The sequence below is a fragment of the Parasteatoda tepidariorum genome, chromosome 5 (genome assembly GCF_982258835.1).
Source record: "Parasteatoda tepidariorum strain Cologne lab strain chromosome 5, Ptep-v5.0, whole genome shotgun sequence".
NCBI lineage: Eukaryota > Metazoa > Arthropoda > Arachnida > Araneae > Theridiidae > Parasteatoda > Parasteatoda tepidariorum.
This window is the reverse complement of record NC_141759.1, coordinates 111,930,952-111,946,949: the sequence shown is the minus strand read 5'-3', so window position 1 is coordinate 111,946,949 and position 15,998 is coordinate 111,930,952. Positions and strand designations below refer to the sequence as shown.

Sequence of the window (15,998 nt, the reverse complement as noted above, 5' to 3'; positions counted from 1 at the left end):
CTTAGTGGTGGACAGGTCATGGGCTGGAGTTCCCTTGCCGTCAGGTTAACCGTGGGAGATTCTCGTGGTCTTCCTCTCCAAGTAACGCAAATGCGGATTAGTTCCATCAAAAAGTCCTCCACGAAGGCAAAATAAGATAAAGGGCCATTTTGTAATACAAAATATTGGCTTCGAATTTTATCATTTTAGCACTATTTAACACGCATATATATATACTTACGTAGTAACCTATAGGGCAACATTGTGTACCCCTAATAAGCCTATAATTATTACCCGTAATTTTGAACCCAAGGGAACTCTTGTATCACGTATTTGGAGAAATTTACCTTCGTAGAGGATTTTTTTATACAACTAATCCTGATTGGCGTAACATGGGGAAGAACAGTTCCCACGGTTAGCCTGACAACAAGGGGGCCAATGATCCGTCTACCACTCAGGACATTTTACGTCAGCACTGTAATCAGTGCGAGCCAGGTGCGGAATTTGTATCGACTAGTCACAGTTGGGATTCGAACCAGGCTCACAATATTGGAATGCAAGCGTCTTATCCCCTGAAAATGAGCACGTGCATTATCAAGAAACACGTTTATGTTTTGGAGATTTCATGAATTTATGCTTAAAGAGCCGCGATGGCTCAGGGGATAGAGCTTTCGCCTTCCAATTAGGCGAACCGGGTTCGAATCCCAGGCGATACGAATCCCGCGTCCGGCTTGCACCGACCACAATACCGACGTGAAATATCCTCAGTAGTACGGACCATGGGTTAGAGTCCCTTTGCCATCTGGCTAACAGTGGGAGGTTCTCGTGGTCTTCCTCTCCATGTAACGCAAATGCGGGTTAGCTCCATCGAAAAGTCCGTCACGAAGGCAAATTTCTCCCAATACGTGATCCAGCAGTTCCCTTGTCTTCCAGATTGGTTCAAAATTACAAGGCTACGGAGTTGAACATTAGTAGTCGTAAACTCAAAAATTTGGTCGACTGTTCAATGACAGTTATTAAATTAAATTAAATAGATTTTACAAATAGAATAGGCCGGAATAGCCTGGTTGGTAGGGCACTGGGCCCATGTTCAAGAGTTCGTTTGTTCGACCCCCGCCGGCCGAAGACTAGTAAATGGTGACTGCTGCACGTTAAATTTGTCGGGTCATAGAGTCTTCTGTGTTCCTTTAACAAATCATACCTCCGGGGGTACTGATCCAGAAGTTTCCTAGTCTTCTGGATTGGTTCAAACATTACATTAGTACATTACATTAGAACATTAGTAGTCGTAAACCCAAAAAAATAGGGTCGGCTGTTCAACGACGGTTATAAAATGTAAAATAGATATTAAAACTATATTCTTTTAGGAATATAATGTATTCACTAAAAATTAGTGGTAGCTCTAAACTTATAAAATTAAAAATTAATTTTTCCCTTCCTTCGCAGTAATAAAAATAAACTTTTCTTGTGTTTTAAATCAATATCACAATTCTATGTAATATAATTGTTTTGTCAAGTAAAAGTATTTTCATCAATGCTATAAAAATGCTTTATCATTTAATTAAAACATTTAAATTTAAATGAAATAAAATAATTATTCAAAATATAATGTATAAATAATTAAAAACTGTTCTGAATTAAAATATATATTATGAACTATGAAAGTATCTATCATCAGAAGTAAAAATCTAAACTGAAAATTAATAATTAACTACATAAATGCGATATTAAATGAATTTAGCTGTAAATTGAAATAAATTTGGCTCAGAACTAGGCCTATTTTTTAATCAGTCTATTATAAATATTATTTTTGAAATGTTCAACAGATTATTTTGTATAATTATTTTCGTAATAAAAGGATGAAAAATATGTCCGATTGAAAAAGAACTATCAAATTAAAACTATGTAGATATAGTATCATTTTCGATAAGTTCCTTCTCTGATGTTATGCTTACGAGGTGATGTGTGAACAAGCTTAATATTCTAAGAAGTTTTATTGTTGTGATTTGTTTTTAAATGTACTCTTAATAATTTTACCATTCAAAAGAGTTTTCTACAATTTATAAATTCTAACAGGTCGTGAGCTTTAAACAAATTTAAGAACAATGATATCACAACATAAATAAAGGGTAGAGTTTGCCATGTTTTGAATGTTATCCCTTATTTTACTATATTAGTGCACAATATCCTCAACGAAATCGAAAATGAACTGAAAGCCCTAGAGATTAAAGTCTGGAAGGGAAGTTGTCAGGGATATGAGTCGCTGGCTTTTGTGAGCTGTTGCCGCAGACAAGGCCTGCAAGGGGCTGTCACGCATACAAAGAAAAAGAAGTGTACGATAACACTGCAATGTTATTTTCAATTTCGTAATTGTATTATAGCTTGCTAGTGGAGTTTTCCAAATTCATTTGTTCTTTGTTTCGTTGAAATTTAAATTGAAAGAACGCTTTATAATGCAATATTGGATGGCAGGATTCTCCACACACTATTAGCGAAAGCATGCGTTGTCATAGGTTCTGCTCTACGCCACCTGGGTCCCGCAGTGAACTGATAGTAAAGATACGGTTCCCAGTAGAACACCGAAGTCAAGCAAAACAGTCTGCGGTTTGTAAGCGGGTAGATCACCACTTTGATTAGTCTGAGTAGGGACTGAGGATGAGCGGTATCGGTCCTCGTGAAACTGTTCTGCAGTAAAGTATTCGACTTCGCGCGCAGGTCGTCTATCTACCAAAGCAGGTTAGCCATCCCCTCAGCAGAGAATTAGAATTGAGATGGAATGTCTTCGTATCATCTTCCGGGATGTCTCCTAGACCGTGCAGCTTGTGGGAGCGGAGTTATAGTCCACGCCAACCGTCATCTATCAAAAGGTACTTCGTGATTGAATCAAGTTAGCATGTCTTATATCCACTGAATTGATGTTTAAATTCGTAGTGGTAGTTACGCCACAAGCTCTAGTGCTATGTTAATAAAGTACAGTCACTCGAAAAAATGTGACTGTACCTACATACCTACGCCACCTATAGCTACTACGTCTCCACAAAGCTTTGAAAGTTAAAAGCTTGTTTTAATCGCACAGACATATGCAGCAGCAAGCAACTTAGCAAAACAAAAAAATTTGATCTCTTTCTGATTTAAGATTCTAGTTATTATTTAGTCTTTCTGAAATAAATATAGGACAATACTTTTCTAATAAATATAATTCCGAATTAGGATGAATGTTCCTACTTTTAATGATGCAACTGATGAGGAGCAGGTTGAGTTTAATTTTTTATATATTCTGTAATCAGCATTTGGGTATGGAACTGTTTTTCTTATATTTCTTTTAATTATGGTATCCGAGTGATTTTTATTAATTCATTCGACTTTAATATGAAATCAAATTATATTATTAATTTGAATTCATATTAAAGTTGAAGAAGTTGTGAGTCGTTTGTAACAATTGTAACGAACCTAACTATTATTTTTTTTTTTTTATAGTAAATGATTTAGTTACAAGTCAAATGACTCTCATATCTTTTGAGAAGTCTGTCAAAAAATTTTATAAAGCTATCGATTTTTACTAAACTTTGCGTTAATTCATTAAAATTAAGTACATAATTAAAATCAAATTTAAAAAAAAAACTGGGTTTTAAAACAAAATATATTGTGATAGACCTATTTTCAAGACGAAATATCGGTGTAGGGATATTTTTATATTGGTGCCTGTTTGGTGCTAGTAAGTTTTTGTCAGCAGTGAATTGTCCGCTTTTTCTTTTGTAAGCAATTAGTTTTATAATCATAAACTAATGATTAGTTGCTTTTATATAGTACATAGGCTATTCCCAACAAATTTTCAGGTAGGAGCAGCAACAACAAAAAAATTTTCAGAAATTTATAATTTTCTGTAGTAAGTTATAGGATAAGGTACTAATCAAGAAAAATAGCAGTCTTGGTTATTATTAAAATAAAATGCTTTTCTTATTTTAAGTATTTATTTAAGTGAGTTTATGATAGCATAGTAAGAGAATAATAATTCGAGTCACAAACATGTTTAAAATAATATTTTTAAGGAATGTTTAAGTACATCCTTATCATGTTTAAGTGCATCCTTAGTCCTTAATTGCTTTTTTAATCATATATTATCCATTACTGCCAAGTATCAACTTATACAATATCTATATTATTTAATTGTATCTGCTATAAGTAGTAAACATGCAAATAAATCATGGGCTGCTAATTTTTTACAGGTTTTCATTATTTTCCTCTTTTTTGTTACCACTAAAAACCTACTTTTTATCATGTTATAGTAAAACTGGTAATTAAAATCTAACCTTAACCATATAATTCCAAATGTTATTTGAGTATTCCATCTATTGAAAAAGGGCTTGATTCCAAAAAGATCAGTTTTAGAAAACAACTCTAAGGGTTGTTAAAATTTTCTCCTTAACGTCCGGCAGGTGGCGCAGCGCCGCAACTGTTGTGTCTGTTTTGTTTTTGCAAATGTAAGAGAGCGTAGAGGTGCGCGCAAATGAGCCTGTGCAGTTATGATATCTGTAAATATTGTTGTAAATAAATAATTAATATCATTAAGCTCTTACTTCCTGTCCCCCCCCCCAAACGAGTTACTCGACACCTGAACAAATGAAATGGGATTACAACAGGGTAGAAACATATTACTGAATTTAAAAATTAATTCTCTTTTTTCTGCCCATTATTGAGATTTATAATTTTATTCTTTAGTATCAAGATCTTCGTAGCTATTTGAATAGTCTTGGAGGCCATATTTGATAGGAGAATTCAGATGAAGGATTTCTGACTGATTTAGAAGATGTGATTGGCTGTTGTGAATTATGACTTCATGAAGCTGGTAAAGTTGCTGTTTTATTTTTCTGGAAAGAACAAATGATTGTATGATTGGGAGTTTTCTTTAAAGAATAATTGCTGCATGTGGCTAGCTCCAAATATATCTTAATGAGTAAATATCTGCCTGATTTTTTCATTGCAGATCCACATATAAGAAAAACAAGTACCAGACGTTCACAAACACATTTAATAAGGAAAACATAGATACCTAGACAATCAAAATAATAGGCAAAATTCCAAGAGCTCTACACCCTTTAAAATCATAAAGCCACCTACCGGTTCACGGTTAATGCCTAAACATATACACATAACTCAGAGTAGAAAATGAAACCACGGTCTGCACATGGTTTTATTTTTCTGAAATAACAAATTATTATATGATAGTGTTTTCTTTAAGGAATTATTAAAATAAACTCAAATTAAATTCTAATTTAAAATGTATTCTTAAAAGCATTTTTTCCTATTGAAGGGAAAAGATTCCGTTTATAATTATCATTACAATTGCATCTCATTATTTTTACTTTCTATAAATTATTATTTTTCTCTTTTTATAATGTTTTATGGTTCGTTAACATTAATTTTGGTCCCATCTGTTGTAAAATATAATTTTTTTATGGATAATATAATTGTTTTTAAAGCAATACGAAGCTTTAAAAAAAAAATCATGAATGTGGTATAAGTATTAAAAAATACTGTAGTGTAAAAACAAATGATTGGTATTAATTTTTTTTGAACTCACTAATTCTATTAAATTGTTTCAACAATTAACCGATGCATGTTATGAGAAATAATGTAAAATTGAAGTAAGTAAAAAGTTTTTAAAAACTGAAATTGGAATCATTACATTAATGAATAAAAATTTACACATACCTTATTTGAAAAAAATATGAATTTTAATTTAAAAATTAATTTAGTTTGCATGGAATGCCAGATTTTCTCTTTTCACTAACATTATACTTATTGTTTTGGGTTTATACATTTTTCCTGCATTTATATTTTGTTTTGAAAAATGACTTAAGAGAATTCTATTCCCTTTCATTGAAAGTTCTCTTTCATCTCCATAACTAATTTAAACTGCAGAAAAAGTGAGTTCAGACAAACCTAGAGTAAGTTATCAAGTTTAAATTGCAGATTCTAAATTTAAAAATGCAAACAAATTACTGGAAGTAACCATTGTGTAATCTGAAGTTATCTTCTGATAATTTATTTTCATTTTGATACTTTTAATACTTTTACGTTTAATCATGAAGTATACACACGTAACATTTAAATAGTTTTTACATGCGCAATTACTAGTAAGAAGATATTTAAGCTGAAAATTTCTTTATAATGGCAATTTAATGAACATAATATAGCTTTAATTATGATAAATTAAGAAAATATTTTTGAAGAAATTATCCAGATAAAAAACAATGGATCCAATCCAATTATTTTCTGTTAACTTTGTATTTCTACTTATCAAATTATTTCCTGATAGCCTTTAAAGTTTGAGCCTATGTCAGTGATCAATTTGATTGTCTTTCATTTTATTGATGCTGAGTCTTTTTTTCAGATGCAGAATGTACTTTAAACCCTCCTTATCCTGGTTCTACAAAGTGAGACTGAACCACTTATTCACACATTTTGCCAAAAGCTTACAAAAGCACCTGCCTCCAAAATGGCTGCAGTTTGCCTGAAAGTGTAAGTTTTATTTTAATGCTCTGAATATGTATACCCTCCTATATGAACATGTCTTGTTGCATGAACCAATTTTCTGATTCAAAGTCTATTTTTCATGATGAGTAGGTTTTTATGCTGTCATTTTCCTGGCTTCTTGAAGTCATTAATAACATAAACTACATAGATTTATCTGAGTAGGTAATTTTAAGAAATCCTGTTGTTTTCTGCAGAATCTAAACGTCTTAGGCCAAAATATTAAATTAAGGTAATGTTATATGCTATAAAATGGCGAATTTGTCATTATCCTGGCTGTCATTTTCTTGTCTTATGAATGCCAGAACATTGAAGTGTTACCAGAAATTTTTTTAAACTGCTAATACTGTAAGGAGAGAAAACAAATATTAACCTAATACAAAGTTTACGTACGATTGTAATATGCTTGAGTGTAATCAAAGTTAATTATTTATCTCATGATTGATTATTGTGCACAATTTTTTTCTGTACATATCAGCAACAAAAACATTTTTGATTCTTCCTACAGTGGATAAAAAGAATTAATTTAAACAATTTATGGTCCATCTAACATAAAGGCCTAAGTTGAGTTACTTACTATTAACTTAAAATGACTGTTTTTTAAACTTCTAAGCTAATATGTCATTTTCCTGGCTTTCAAGATTTGGTGAATTTCTATTTTTTTTTTCTTCTTGAGAAAATGTCAATAAACTACACTGCTGCCTGTAAGGTATTAATAAGTGTAACTAAAGAAGTATACAAAAAAATTTTTAGATTATTTTGAAGACTTTAAATTTGAAGAAATTTTTTGTCCGAATTGTCATATTTAGAAAGAATCACCCATATGTATATTTGATGATAAACAATCATACTATTTTTAAAGTCCTTAATTTTTCAAAAAAAGTTCTTCAAATTGCTTAATTTTTGCTTTGTTAAAAGAGTGGGAACCCTGGAAATGTATTGCTTTAAAAAATTTTCATTCTTTTATTCTGGGTTTTGAACATTAAAATTATTAAATTTATTTTCGTAAAAATTTCAGTGATTTTAAATATTTATGTTGTGTGTTTTAACATAATTTTTAAACAGTCTCATTTTATGTGTCATCTGATTTTGATTTTAACTTCTAAAAATAATTTTTTGTTTTAATTTAATTTCCTGTACACAGTTTCTTTTATATTCTTTGTTCAAATACTTTTAAATGACAATCGTGGTAAAAAATGAAAGCTGTTTGGAAATCAACTTCTGATTTTTTGTTGTATAAATAATCTTTCAGTAACTATATATACAGTCTCTTGCCATATTATTAGAGGCATTATAAGATTCTATGCAAAATCTTAATTATCAGGTGATTTTATATAGCTGTATTGTTTTTATGTGACTGAAACCGGTTTGCACTTGTTTACGTTAGTGTATCAATTGGTTAAATTAGACGATATGTAATATAAATTTCATGATAGGATAAATGAGACGATATATTATGTTAATATAGAATATTTATTATATCAAGCATTATATTAGTATGTTATAATAATTGGATCAAATTATTAGAAATTATGTAGTTTTTTAATTTTTACGTGATTTGCACGAGTTTATAGGCAATACTTTTATATTTAAACGTGCATGTAATGGGTTTTTAATAGGGAGATTTTTTATATACTTCCTATTTGTATTTATTTTTAATGTATTGCATTACGATGTAAACCAATTAATACAGGACCGTAAACAAATGCAAACCGGTTTCATCTGAGTGAAAACAATACAGCTGCATAGTATCACCTAATTATTATAATTTTACAAGGAATCTTATAGTGCATCTAATAATATAGCCAGAGACTATATGTATTCTATTATTAAACTAGTTTGTTTGCCATGAAGTATACTGGATAAACCTTTTTATTTTTTTACATGTGAAACATATGATTTATTTTTATTACTAGACAAAATTTGCTATTGTTCCTCTTGGATTTATTTAGCACATGAAAATTTTTTTTATCTTTAAAAAGTTACCGACAGTAAAATTTTCAGTTTCAAAATGTAGATTTTGTTATTAAATGCTATGAAAATACATATCCTTCCGTGTGATTTATTAAAATAAATTAAATTATTCTTTACATGTTTCTAGAATAGATTAAAAGAAGACAAGAGAAAAAAACAAAAACATTTTTCTCTCTATTCTTAATTTTTCTTTTTTCTTTCCACATGTTCGCAATGTAAGTCTAAATTGCCAAGCACTGAAACATAACTACATAACTGGAAAGAATGGTAAAGACATCAACCTAAAATTGTTTTGTTTTTTCCAATTATTTTTTTTAAAGAAATTTTAAATTAATACTTTTACAGTTCATATTATAGCCTAATAAGTGTTATAAGATTAATATCATGTATTTAAATGACAAAATACTTAGATAAAAAGACACCCATCTCTCTTCAAATTTATTCCTTAAAACTTTAAGAGAAATGAAATTACTCTGTAGAATCTATTGGATTATAAGAAAAAAACTTTTTATTTTTAACTCTAATTATATCTTTTGAATAATAGATATTATTCAAAATTTTCCTTTAAGGTTTCTTTCATATTATTGTTATGTAGGACTTAGAACTATTGTTTTGTGATTAATGTTATTGTTGTAATAATATATTTATCAGTAGCTAATACCTGATAAGGTGCACTGTTGTATCACTGTTGATCATTTATTGTTAATCTCAATTATGCATAATTTAAATTTCTTAGAGTATTAATGTTAAAAGTTGCAGCTGGAAAAAGTTTTCTTGTATAGTTAATGCTTACATTTATTAGAAATGATTATTTATTTTCTTAATATTATGATAATTTTTACATAATAAAATTAACTTAAATAATATTATATTTGTTTGATATTAAAGCATGGATCTGTTTAGAGTATTTAAAAAATGTAGACATTATATTGGTTTATTAAAATTGTAGCATATAATAAGTTGTTGAATATACTGCTATGTTATTTTTTTAACCACTTTTTGTAATAACTTTTTTTTAATAATAAAATTGAATAATAATTTAATCTGATGTCATTTTTTTTTCTCAAATACAAAATTATCCTAAAGCTAATTAAAGTTATTTCATGGATTATATTTAGCTAAAAACAAATTATGAACTGAAATATCCACAACTTTCATATTTTTTTTCCAGAAATTATGGCTTTTAAAGTTACTGAGATTTTTGTAAAATAAAATGTTTTAGTTGTATAAATTAGTAGTAGAAAACAATTGCGGTGTAACTTACAGCTAGGCAAATTTTTTACAAAAAGTTTAACTTAGTTTCTTTGAAAAGTGGGTCAACTAATTAAACTTCTTTTTGCAACTAAGTTTTATAGTCCTTATTTATTAAATATTGAGAACAGATTTAGAAATAGGTGGTAAAAATAGAAAATCATCTCAAGAAAGATAAATAATTTACATTCATACTAGTATAATTTTCAATTTAATTTAAAATTTGCTTATTCATGCAATATTTAATATAAAAATAAAGAACATTCTTTATTATAAAAGTTAATTTTTCTACTTATGCATTACATTTGAATGGTCTGTTCAGTGTCTAATGTCAAAACATGCCTAAATTATTTTAAAAGCTTAAATTGTATGAAGCAGTGTGACATAAATGCATAAATTACATATTAAAAATGATATAAATCTTTTTTTTTATTCAAACTGTGTTCTTGTTTTAATAATTTCTAATTATCTGATTTTTTTTATATATCATTTACTTTATATGAATGATGCTTGATAAAAATTTATAAGAAACAATATTTTTTTAAATTTATTTTTAATTGAAATGTAAGAAGCAAGTTAAAACCATTTTTTAAATAAACTTCATAGCTTATTATAAAGATTGTATCAATGCTAAGAACAAGTATATGTATATTATAAATGATTTAGCATACTAATTTTATTATTATATTACATATGCTTTACAAAAATAATATTCTTAATAAGTAAAAGTTATTTTCTACCTAAGGCCAGATGGCTTTGGAGCTGTGACTGCTAAAGAGAAAGATATTTTTGTCGATATTAAGGAACAATTAAGAATACTTCTCGAAAACCAAACTACATAATTCATCAAAAATTAAGCTAAATCTCTAAATGTAAGCGTTTGATCAAGTTGCATTATGCATTAAATTTAGGACTGCTTAAATTTTTTTGGTCCTTCTTACTCCTATCAATCTTATTTGCATTTAAAATCATTCTAAATAAACCTCTCCTTGGAAGATATTTCCATAATTGCTAAAAATAATTGTTTAAAATATGTATATGAGATCACACTTTAAATTTGTTGGAAAAATATTTCCTGTTGCGAGGAAGAAAAAGTACTTACTTTCATTCAATTTGTTTTACCACTAAAGTATTATGCAGCATTAAAAAAGCTTAATTTCTGACTTTGTTTCCAGGGCAAAAAAAAAAAAAAAAAAAAAAAGAAACTAGTGTTCTACAAGGTCCTTAAGCATGCTTTTAAACTACTTACCTTTATTTTGAAAAATAAAGACCCTTAAAAATACTTCATTTTGGTGCAAGGTTTTAAAAAGTCCTTAATTTTTCAGCATCACTATACTTGATAGGAACAATTTTTCAGTTCAATTTTTAAAACAAAAAATCGTTCTTTATCACCTAGAATTAGACCATGCACCGAGGGTAGAGCATTTTAGAAAGACAAGAATGGATGTGTATAAGGGGGCAGCAAGCAAGGAGTACATGTCCCTTCATTTATATATTGGTTCATTGGTTATATACATTAATATATGTAGGTAGATAGATGGTTCTTTTTAATTCAGATCTTACTATTCACGAATATAAAAAAAGGAGGAAAAAACTTGTCCTCATTTTTTCCCCCATTAGATTGAATTTCAGCACCTTATTTGCAATTTTAATGTTGTATGATTCTAATTTCAACTTTCCTCCTTAATGTGTGACAGACTCAGAAAATGAGAGATAGATGAATGATATTTCACTGGACAATAGACTATATTAATAATTTTTTTAGTGCTAACATATTTAAAACTTTAATTGTGTTTAATTTTTCTTCTCTTTATTTTTTAGTGCTGCAATTCTCTTAAGCTATCCTGGAAAACCCAAGATTCCTCTTGAATATGTCATTGTTGAGGTAAAGTTATTTCATACAATAGCTTTAATTGATGTATTTGAGTTAAAGAATCCTAAGAACTGGTTGCAGAAATATTTATTTGATAATGTAAAAATTTCAGTTTTTTTCATTCATGCCTTGTGAGTCTTGAGAATTTGTGCCTATATTTGAGTGCTTGATACATGATGACTTTTTCCTCCTTTATAATTTGGAAAGTAAGATAAAGTTTTAACATTTTTAAGTAATATTGCTGCGCTTAAAGATTTTTTATTTTTTAAAAAAAATTTGCTTTGGTTTATAAATTTTAAATATCTGTTAGATGAAAAAATAACTTTTTGCTTCAGATTTTTTTCCCCTTTAAAATAATTTTATTTATTCTTTTATTTTATTTTTACTAGAGTAGAAATATTCCTAAAAGGTTTATAATAAAATTTAAATAAAGTATTTTTTTATGCTGCGAAGCTAACTGGGCATATTTTAGAGAAAAATTCTCATCCACCCTTTGTGGGAAGGAGAACAATATTCAACTTTATAGGCAACAAGTAACATAAGTTATGACATTACAGTCTGATATCCATACTATCTCACCTAGGAATAAAATAGTGGAATATAGGAACTAGCTGTTTGTGAAACTCATTGTGGTTGACGAAGAAGGAAAAAAATTTAAGATTGCTAAAGCAGTTGTCCGTACACTTTTACTCTTCCTAATTATAAGTTTTCACATTTGTGATATTTTTCCATAAACATTGAATATTCTTCTTCTCATTGGCACGGCAGTCCATGAGGGGCCTTGGCCTTCTCAACAAGCCTATGCCAAGACATTCTTCCCTTAGCCAAGATTCTCCAGTTTATTATCTTTAAAACTTGCAGGTTCTTTTCAAGGCGGTCTAAAAATCTTATGTTTGGCCGTCCTCTTTTTCTTGTACCTGTTGGCCTGGCACTGAAAACTCTTTTGGTTGTCTTGCCATCCTCCATTCTTATAATGTGGCCTGCTGGAAAGTAATGTTGACTTGGTGTTGTGGTTTTTGTGTGTTGTCGATCCCGAGAGCTATGCCGGTCCGGAGCTTCGGCTCCTGGTAGGGTCACCCAAGTCGGACAGCCGGATGGGGAGACACCAGACAAAGAGGAACACCTTGGTCCTCCAGGTTGGGGGTTAGGCGTGGGCCTAACAACCTCACCCTGTAAAAAAAAAAGCAATTGTTACGAGTTCACAAAAAGCTAAAAAACATTGAATACTATTACACTAATAATTTAACTTAAAATATGTGATGGGTATTATTAAACCACCAACCGTTCTGCATGTAAAAAATAGCATTTCAACCTGCAGTCTTCTCTGCAAATCAAAACCAGTTTTTCCATGTTAGGGGAATTGGGGAGAAACATTCTCTGAAATTTTTCCATTTACTGAACTGCCAGTGGGTTAATTAAGAGTGGGATTTTCTTTTATCCAGCCGACATTTCCCTCTTAATAGACTGGATAGTTGGGAGCTTACTGTAATTGCTATGATTACTAGACTTTTTTTTAAGAAGCTTGGAAGTTAACCTCTCTGAGATCTTGGATTTAGAAATCCTTAGATTTATTTAGCTGAGGGATCTTGAGCGAAAGGATGACCACTGACCTTGAGGTTGGGTGACAAGGGGGAAAAAAATTTAACTTTGAAACGTTTAAATTGGAGTTGTCACTGCTGTGGAAAGATGTTAAAAGAAGTGTGAGGTTAAGCAAATGTCCTAGATTTTCTGTGTTTTTAGAAATAAATAATTAAATTTTGCTTTTTTTCGAAATAAATGATTGAATTTAACTTTTTTTAGAAATAAATCGTTGGATTTTGCTTCAACATTATTAAAATGTGTCATATTTTCCTTCTCTTAAATATCCACCAAAGGAGAGCAAAATTTCTCTCTGATGTTATTTTAAAGCAAAAATACCTTTAATCTCCCTATGTTAATTTAAATCTTGATTGATAGTTCTTAAACGCTATGAAAATAATAACTTTTGATGTTTTAGTATTAAATTAATAAAATATGCTTTTTAATAAAGAGTTTTCCTTTCATAATGTTAAAATTTTACACCATTTCTTTGCTTTGAGTTTTTATAATGAGTTTGCTGAGCTTTGAGTTTTTCTATGCAATGAGTTTTTATAATTGTGTAACATATGATTAAACTAAAGAATTTTGGTAGAATTATGGTATACATTTATTTAATAAGTGTTGATTTGTTATTAGAAATATCCCCAAAATTATGATTTTAGAAATGAACTCAAGAAAACTATTTTTAGCTTTCTCATGCTTTCAATTGCCATTTTAAAAGTTTAGGCAACCATTTAATATCTATTTATAATTATTAAGTTTGTAATATAACTTCCTAAAATATTTTAAAGTGAGAGAATAATAAATCAATTAATAATTTTTTTTCTTTTTTTTAATCTTTGTTTTAATTTCAAGTTCTGTTAGGGGAAATTTTCAAATTACCTGCAGTCTGCTTAGGCTCACTTTTTCTTGAACTATGTAAACTGCAACCTAGTACAATTCCTCATGTTGTATCTTTTCAAGTTGCTTTCTTTCAATTTTTAGTATTTTATTTTAATTAGCAAGCATGCAATTATGTAGTGTTATTAGCTATAATAATTAAAACACAGCATCTTCCCTCTCTGTTATTCAGTTTATTATGTTTCACATTAACCAAAATTTAAATACTGATTAATAAGAATATACAAAGCAACCAAAAGTATTATCAACAATTAAATACATATTTGACTTACTTTCTGATGACGTTTGATTTATTTTTTGAAGCAATATCAGGTTTGTGATTCATAAATGAATTGCAGGAATTATATGTCACTTTTATGTGTTTAAGATTGACGCATGAATTATTAACTTTCCAAATTAATTTAAATTAATTTCTGAATTTATTAAAATTGTTTGTGAAAGCACATGTCTGACTCCAAATTGTATATATTCAAAATTAATTTCTGTAATAATAGTAGGAATACCATTAAATTAGAAATTGAATTTTGGCTTTTAATAATAAATGACTTTTATCAGAAGTATTTATTTAATCAGTTTAATATTTATATTTTTTTTAAGAAACTGATTACTGTTTTTTTCCCCTTTTCTTTTTTTAAGCATAACTGTTCCTGGTTTTGTAATAGCTATTGCTAATCAGTATTTTAATAATGTAGATAATAAAAGGGAAGCAATATTTAATATTTGTTTGTAACTAAAAAAATTATAGATTTTTTTTTAAATATATTGGTGTACCTTAATATTATTTTGATTTTGTACTATATGTCTATTATTTTAAACCCTTCTTTGAATCATAAATTTTCTTAACTTTACATAGCTAGCTCAAGCAGTGGAATTAATTTATGAAAGATTAGATACAATGAACATTGATTGTATAAATAGGTCAGTTTATTATTTTTTAAGAATGTTCAGAATTTTTTGAATAATTTTTAGCCAACATTTTTTGATTCAAGTGTATTTTAATTAATCAAACTAAAATTTTGGCTATGATAGTTTATTAATTTTTTAGCTAGATAAATGTAAGCACTTAGTCTACGACATTAACAGTTCTTGTAGCTTTATCTTTTAACAGCTATGATAAGAATGCCCACATATTTTAGTATCCAGTTGTATAATGGGAAAATTTAGATTTTGTTTAGCTAAATAATATAATCAGTTTTGTTTAGTTATAATAAATTAATGAATAAATAATATTTATTGCAATTAAATGTCTCTGCTATTTCAGATTTTCTAGTTGGTTTGCTTATCATTTAAATAATTTTCAGTTTTGTTGGAATTTGGATGACTGGAATGACTGTATTAGTATGGACCCTTTACTTCCAAAACCTGTGTTTGTTAGAGAAACCCTGCATAAATCTTTAAGGTAAATGAATCAACTATTCAATTTAAATACATAATCAAGATAATGTTAACTGATTCTATTTGCGTCAAAATCATTCCTTGCAAAAATTTTTCAAATTAATTGCTTAGTTATCTGTATGGAAACAAAAAGAAATCTTTTAAATTATCTGAAAGTAGCAAAATTCAGAACAAAATAATTCAAAATGCAAAAAATATTTAAAAGTAATTTTTTTGTATTTTTTTTTTTTTAAATTCAATAAAATATTTCCTATTCTATAGAATAAATGTTTGTAACATTCAGTATAATTTTATGTACTAAAATCCTTTACAATTAGTGGATTAGTTATCAAATCATTCGTAAATTTTGACCAAATTGTAACAAATTACTCAGACTTTGAAATGATTCAAAATGCAAAAATTATTTAAAAGTAATTTTTTTTTAAATTCAATAAACTATTTCCTATTCTATAACTAAATTCAATAAACTATATCCTATTCTATTTCCTATCCTATTCTATATATTTCATTGCCT

At 28.5% G+C, this 15,998-nt stretch overlaps 1 protein-coding gene across 7 annotated transcripts in view; it reads left to right on the top strand.

Annotated features, from left to right (window-relative positions):
• Positions 1 to 3,038: 3,038 nt before the first annotated feature.
• LOC147810008 (nuclear cap-binding protein subunit 1-like) overlaps positions 3,039 to 15,998 on the top strand; it is a 39,153-nt gene continuing 26,193 nt past the window's right edge. For 3 of the 7 annotated variants that reach the window (XM_087164810.1, XM_087164808.1, XM_087164807.1), the window contains exons 1-5: positions 3,064 to 3,273; positions 4,699 to 4,825; positions 6,374 to 6,501; positions 11,560 to 11,623; positions 15,391 to 15,488. In XM_087164810.1, the coding sequence (XP_087020936.1) occupies positions 6,479 to 6,501; positions 11,560 to 11,623; positions 15,391 to 15,488 (185 nt within the window). In that variant the 5' untranslated portion in view covers positions 3,064 to 3,273; positions 4,699 to 4,825; positions 6,374 to 6,478. Of the gene's footprint in view, positions 3,274 to 4,698; positions 4,934 to 6,373; positions 6,502 to 11,559; positions 11,624 to 14,947; positions 15,008 to 15,350; positions 15,489 to 15,998 lie in introns of those variants that run through there. The other 4 variants (XM_087164813.1, XM_087164811.1, XM_087164809.1 and 1 more) reach the window with 4 other exon arrangements.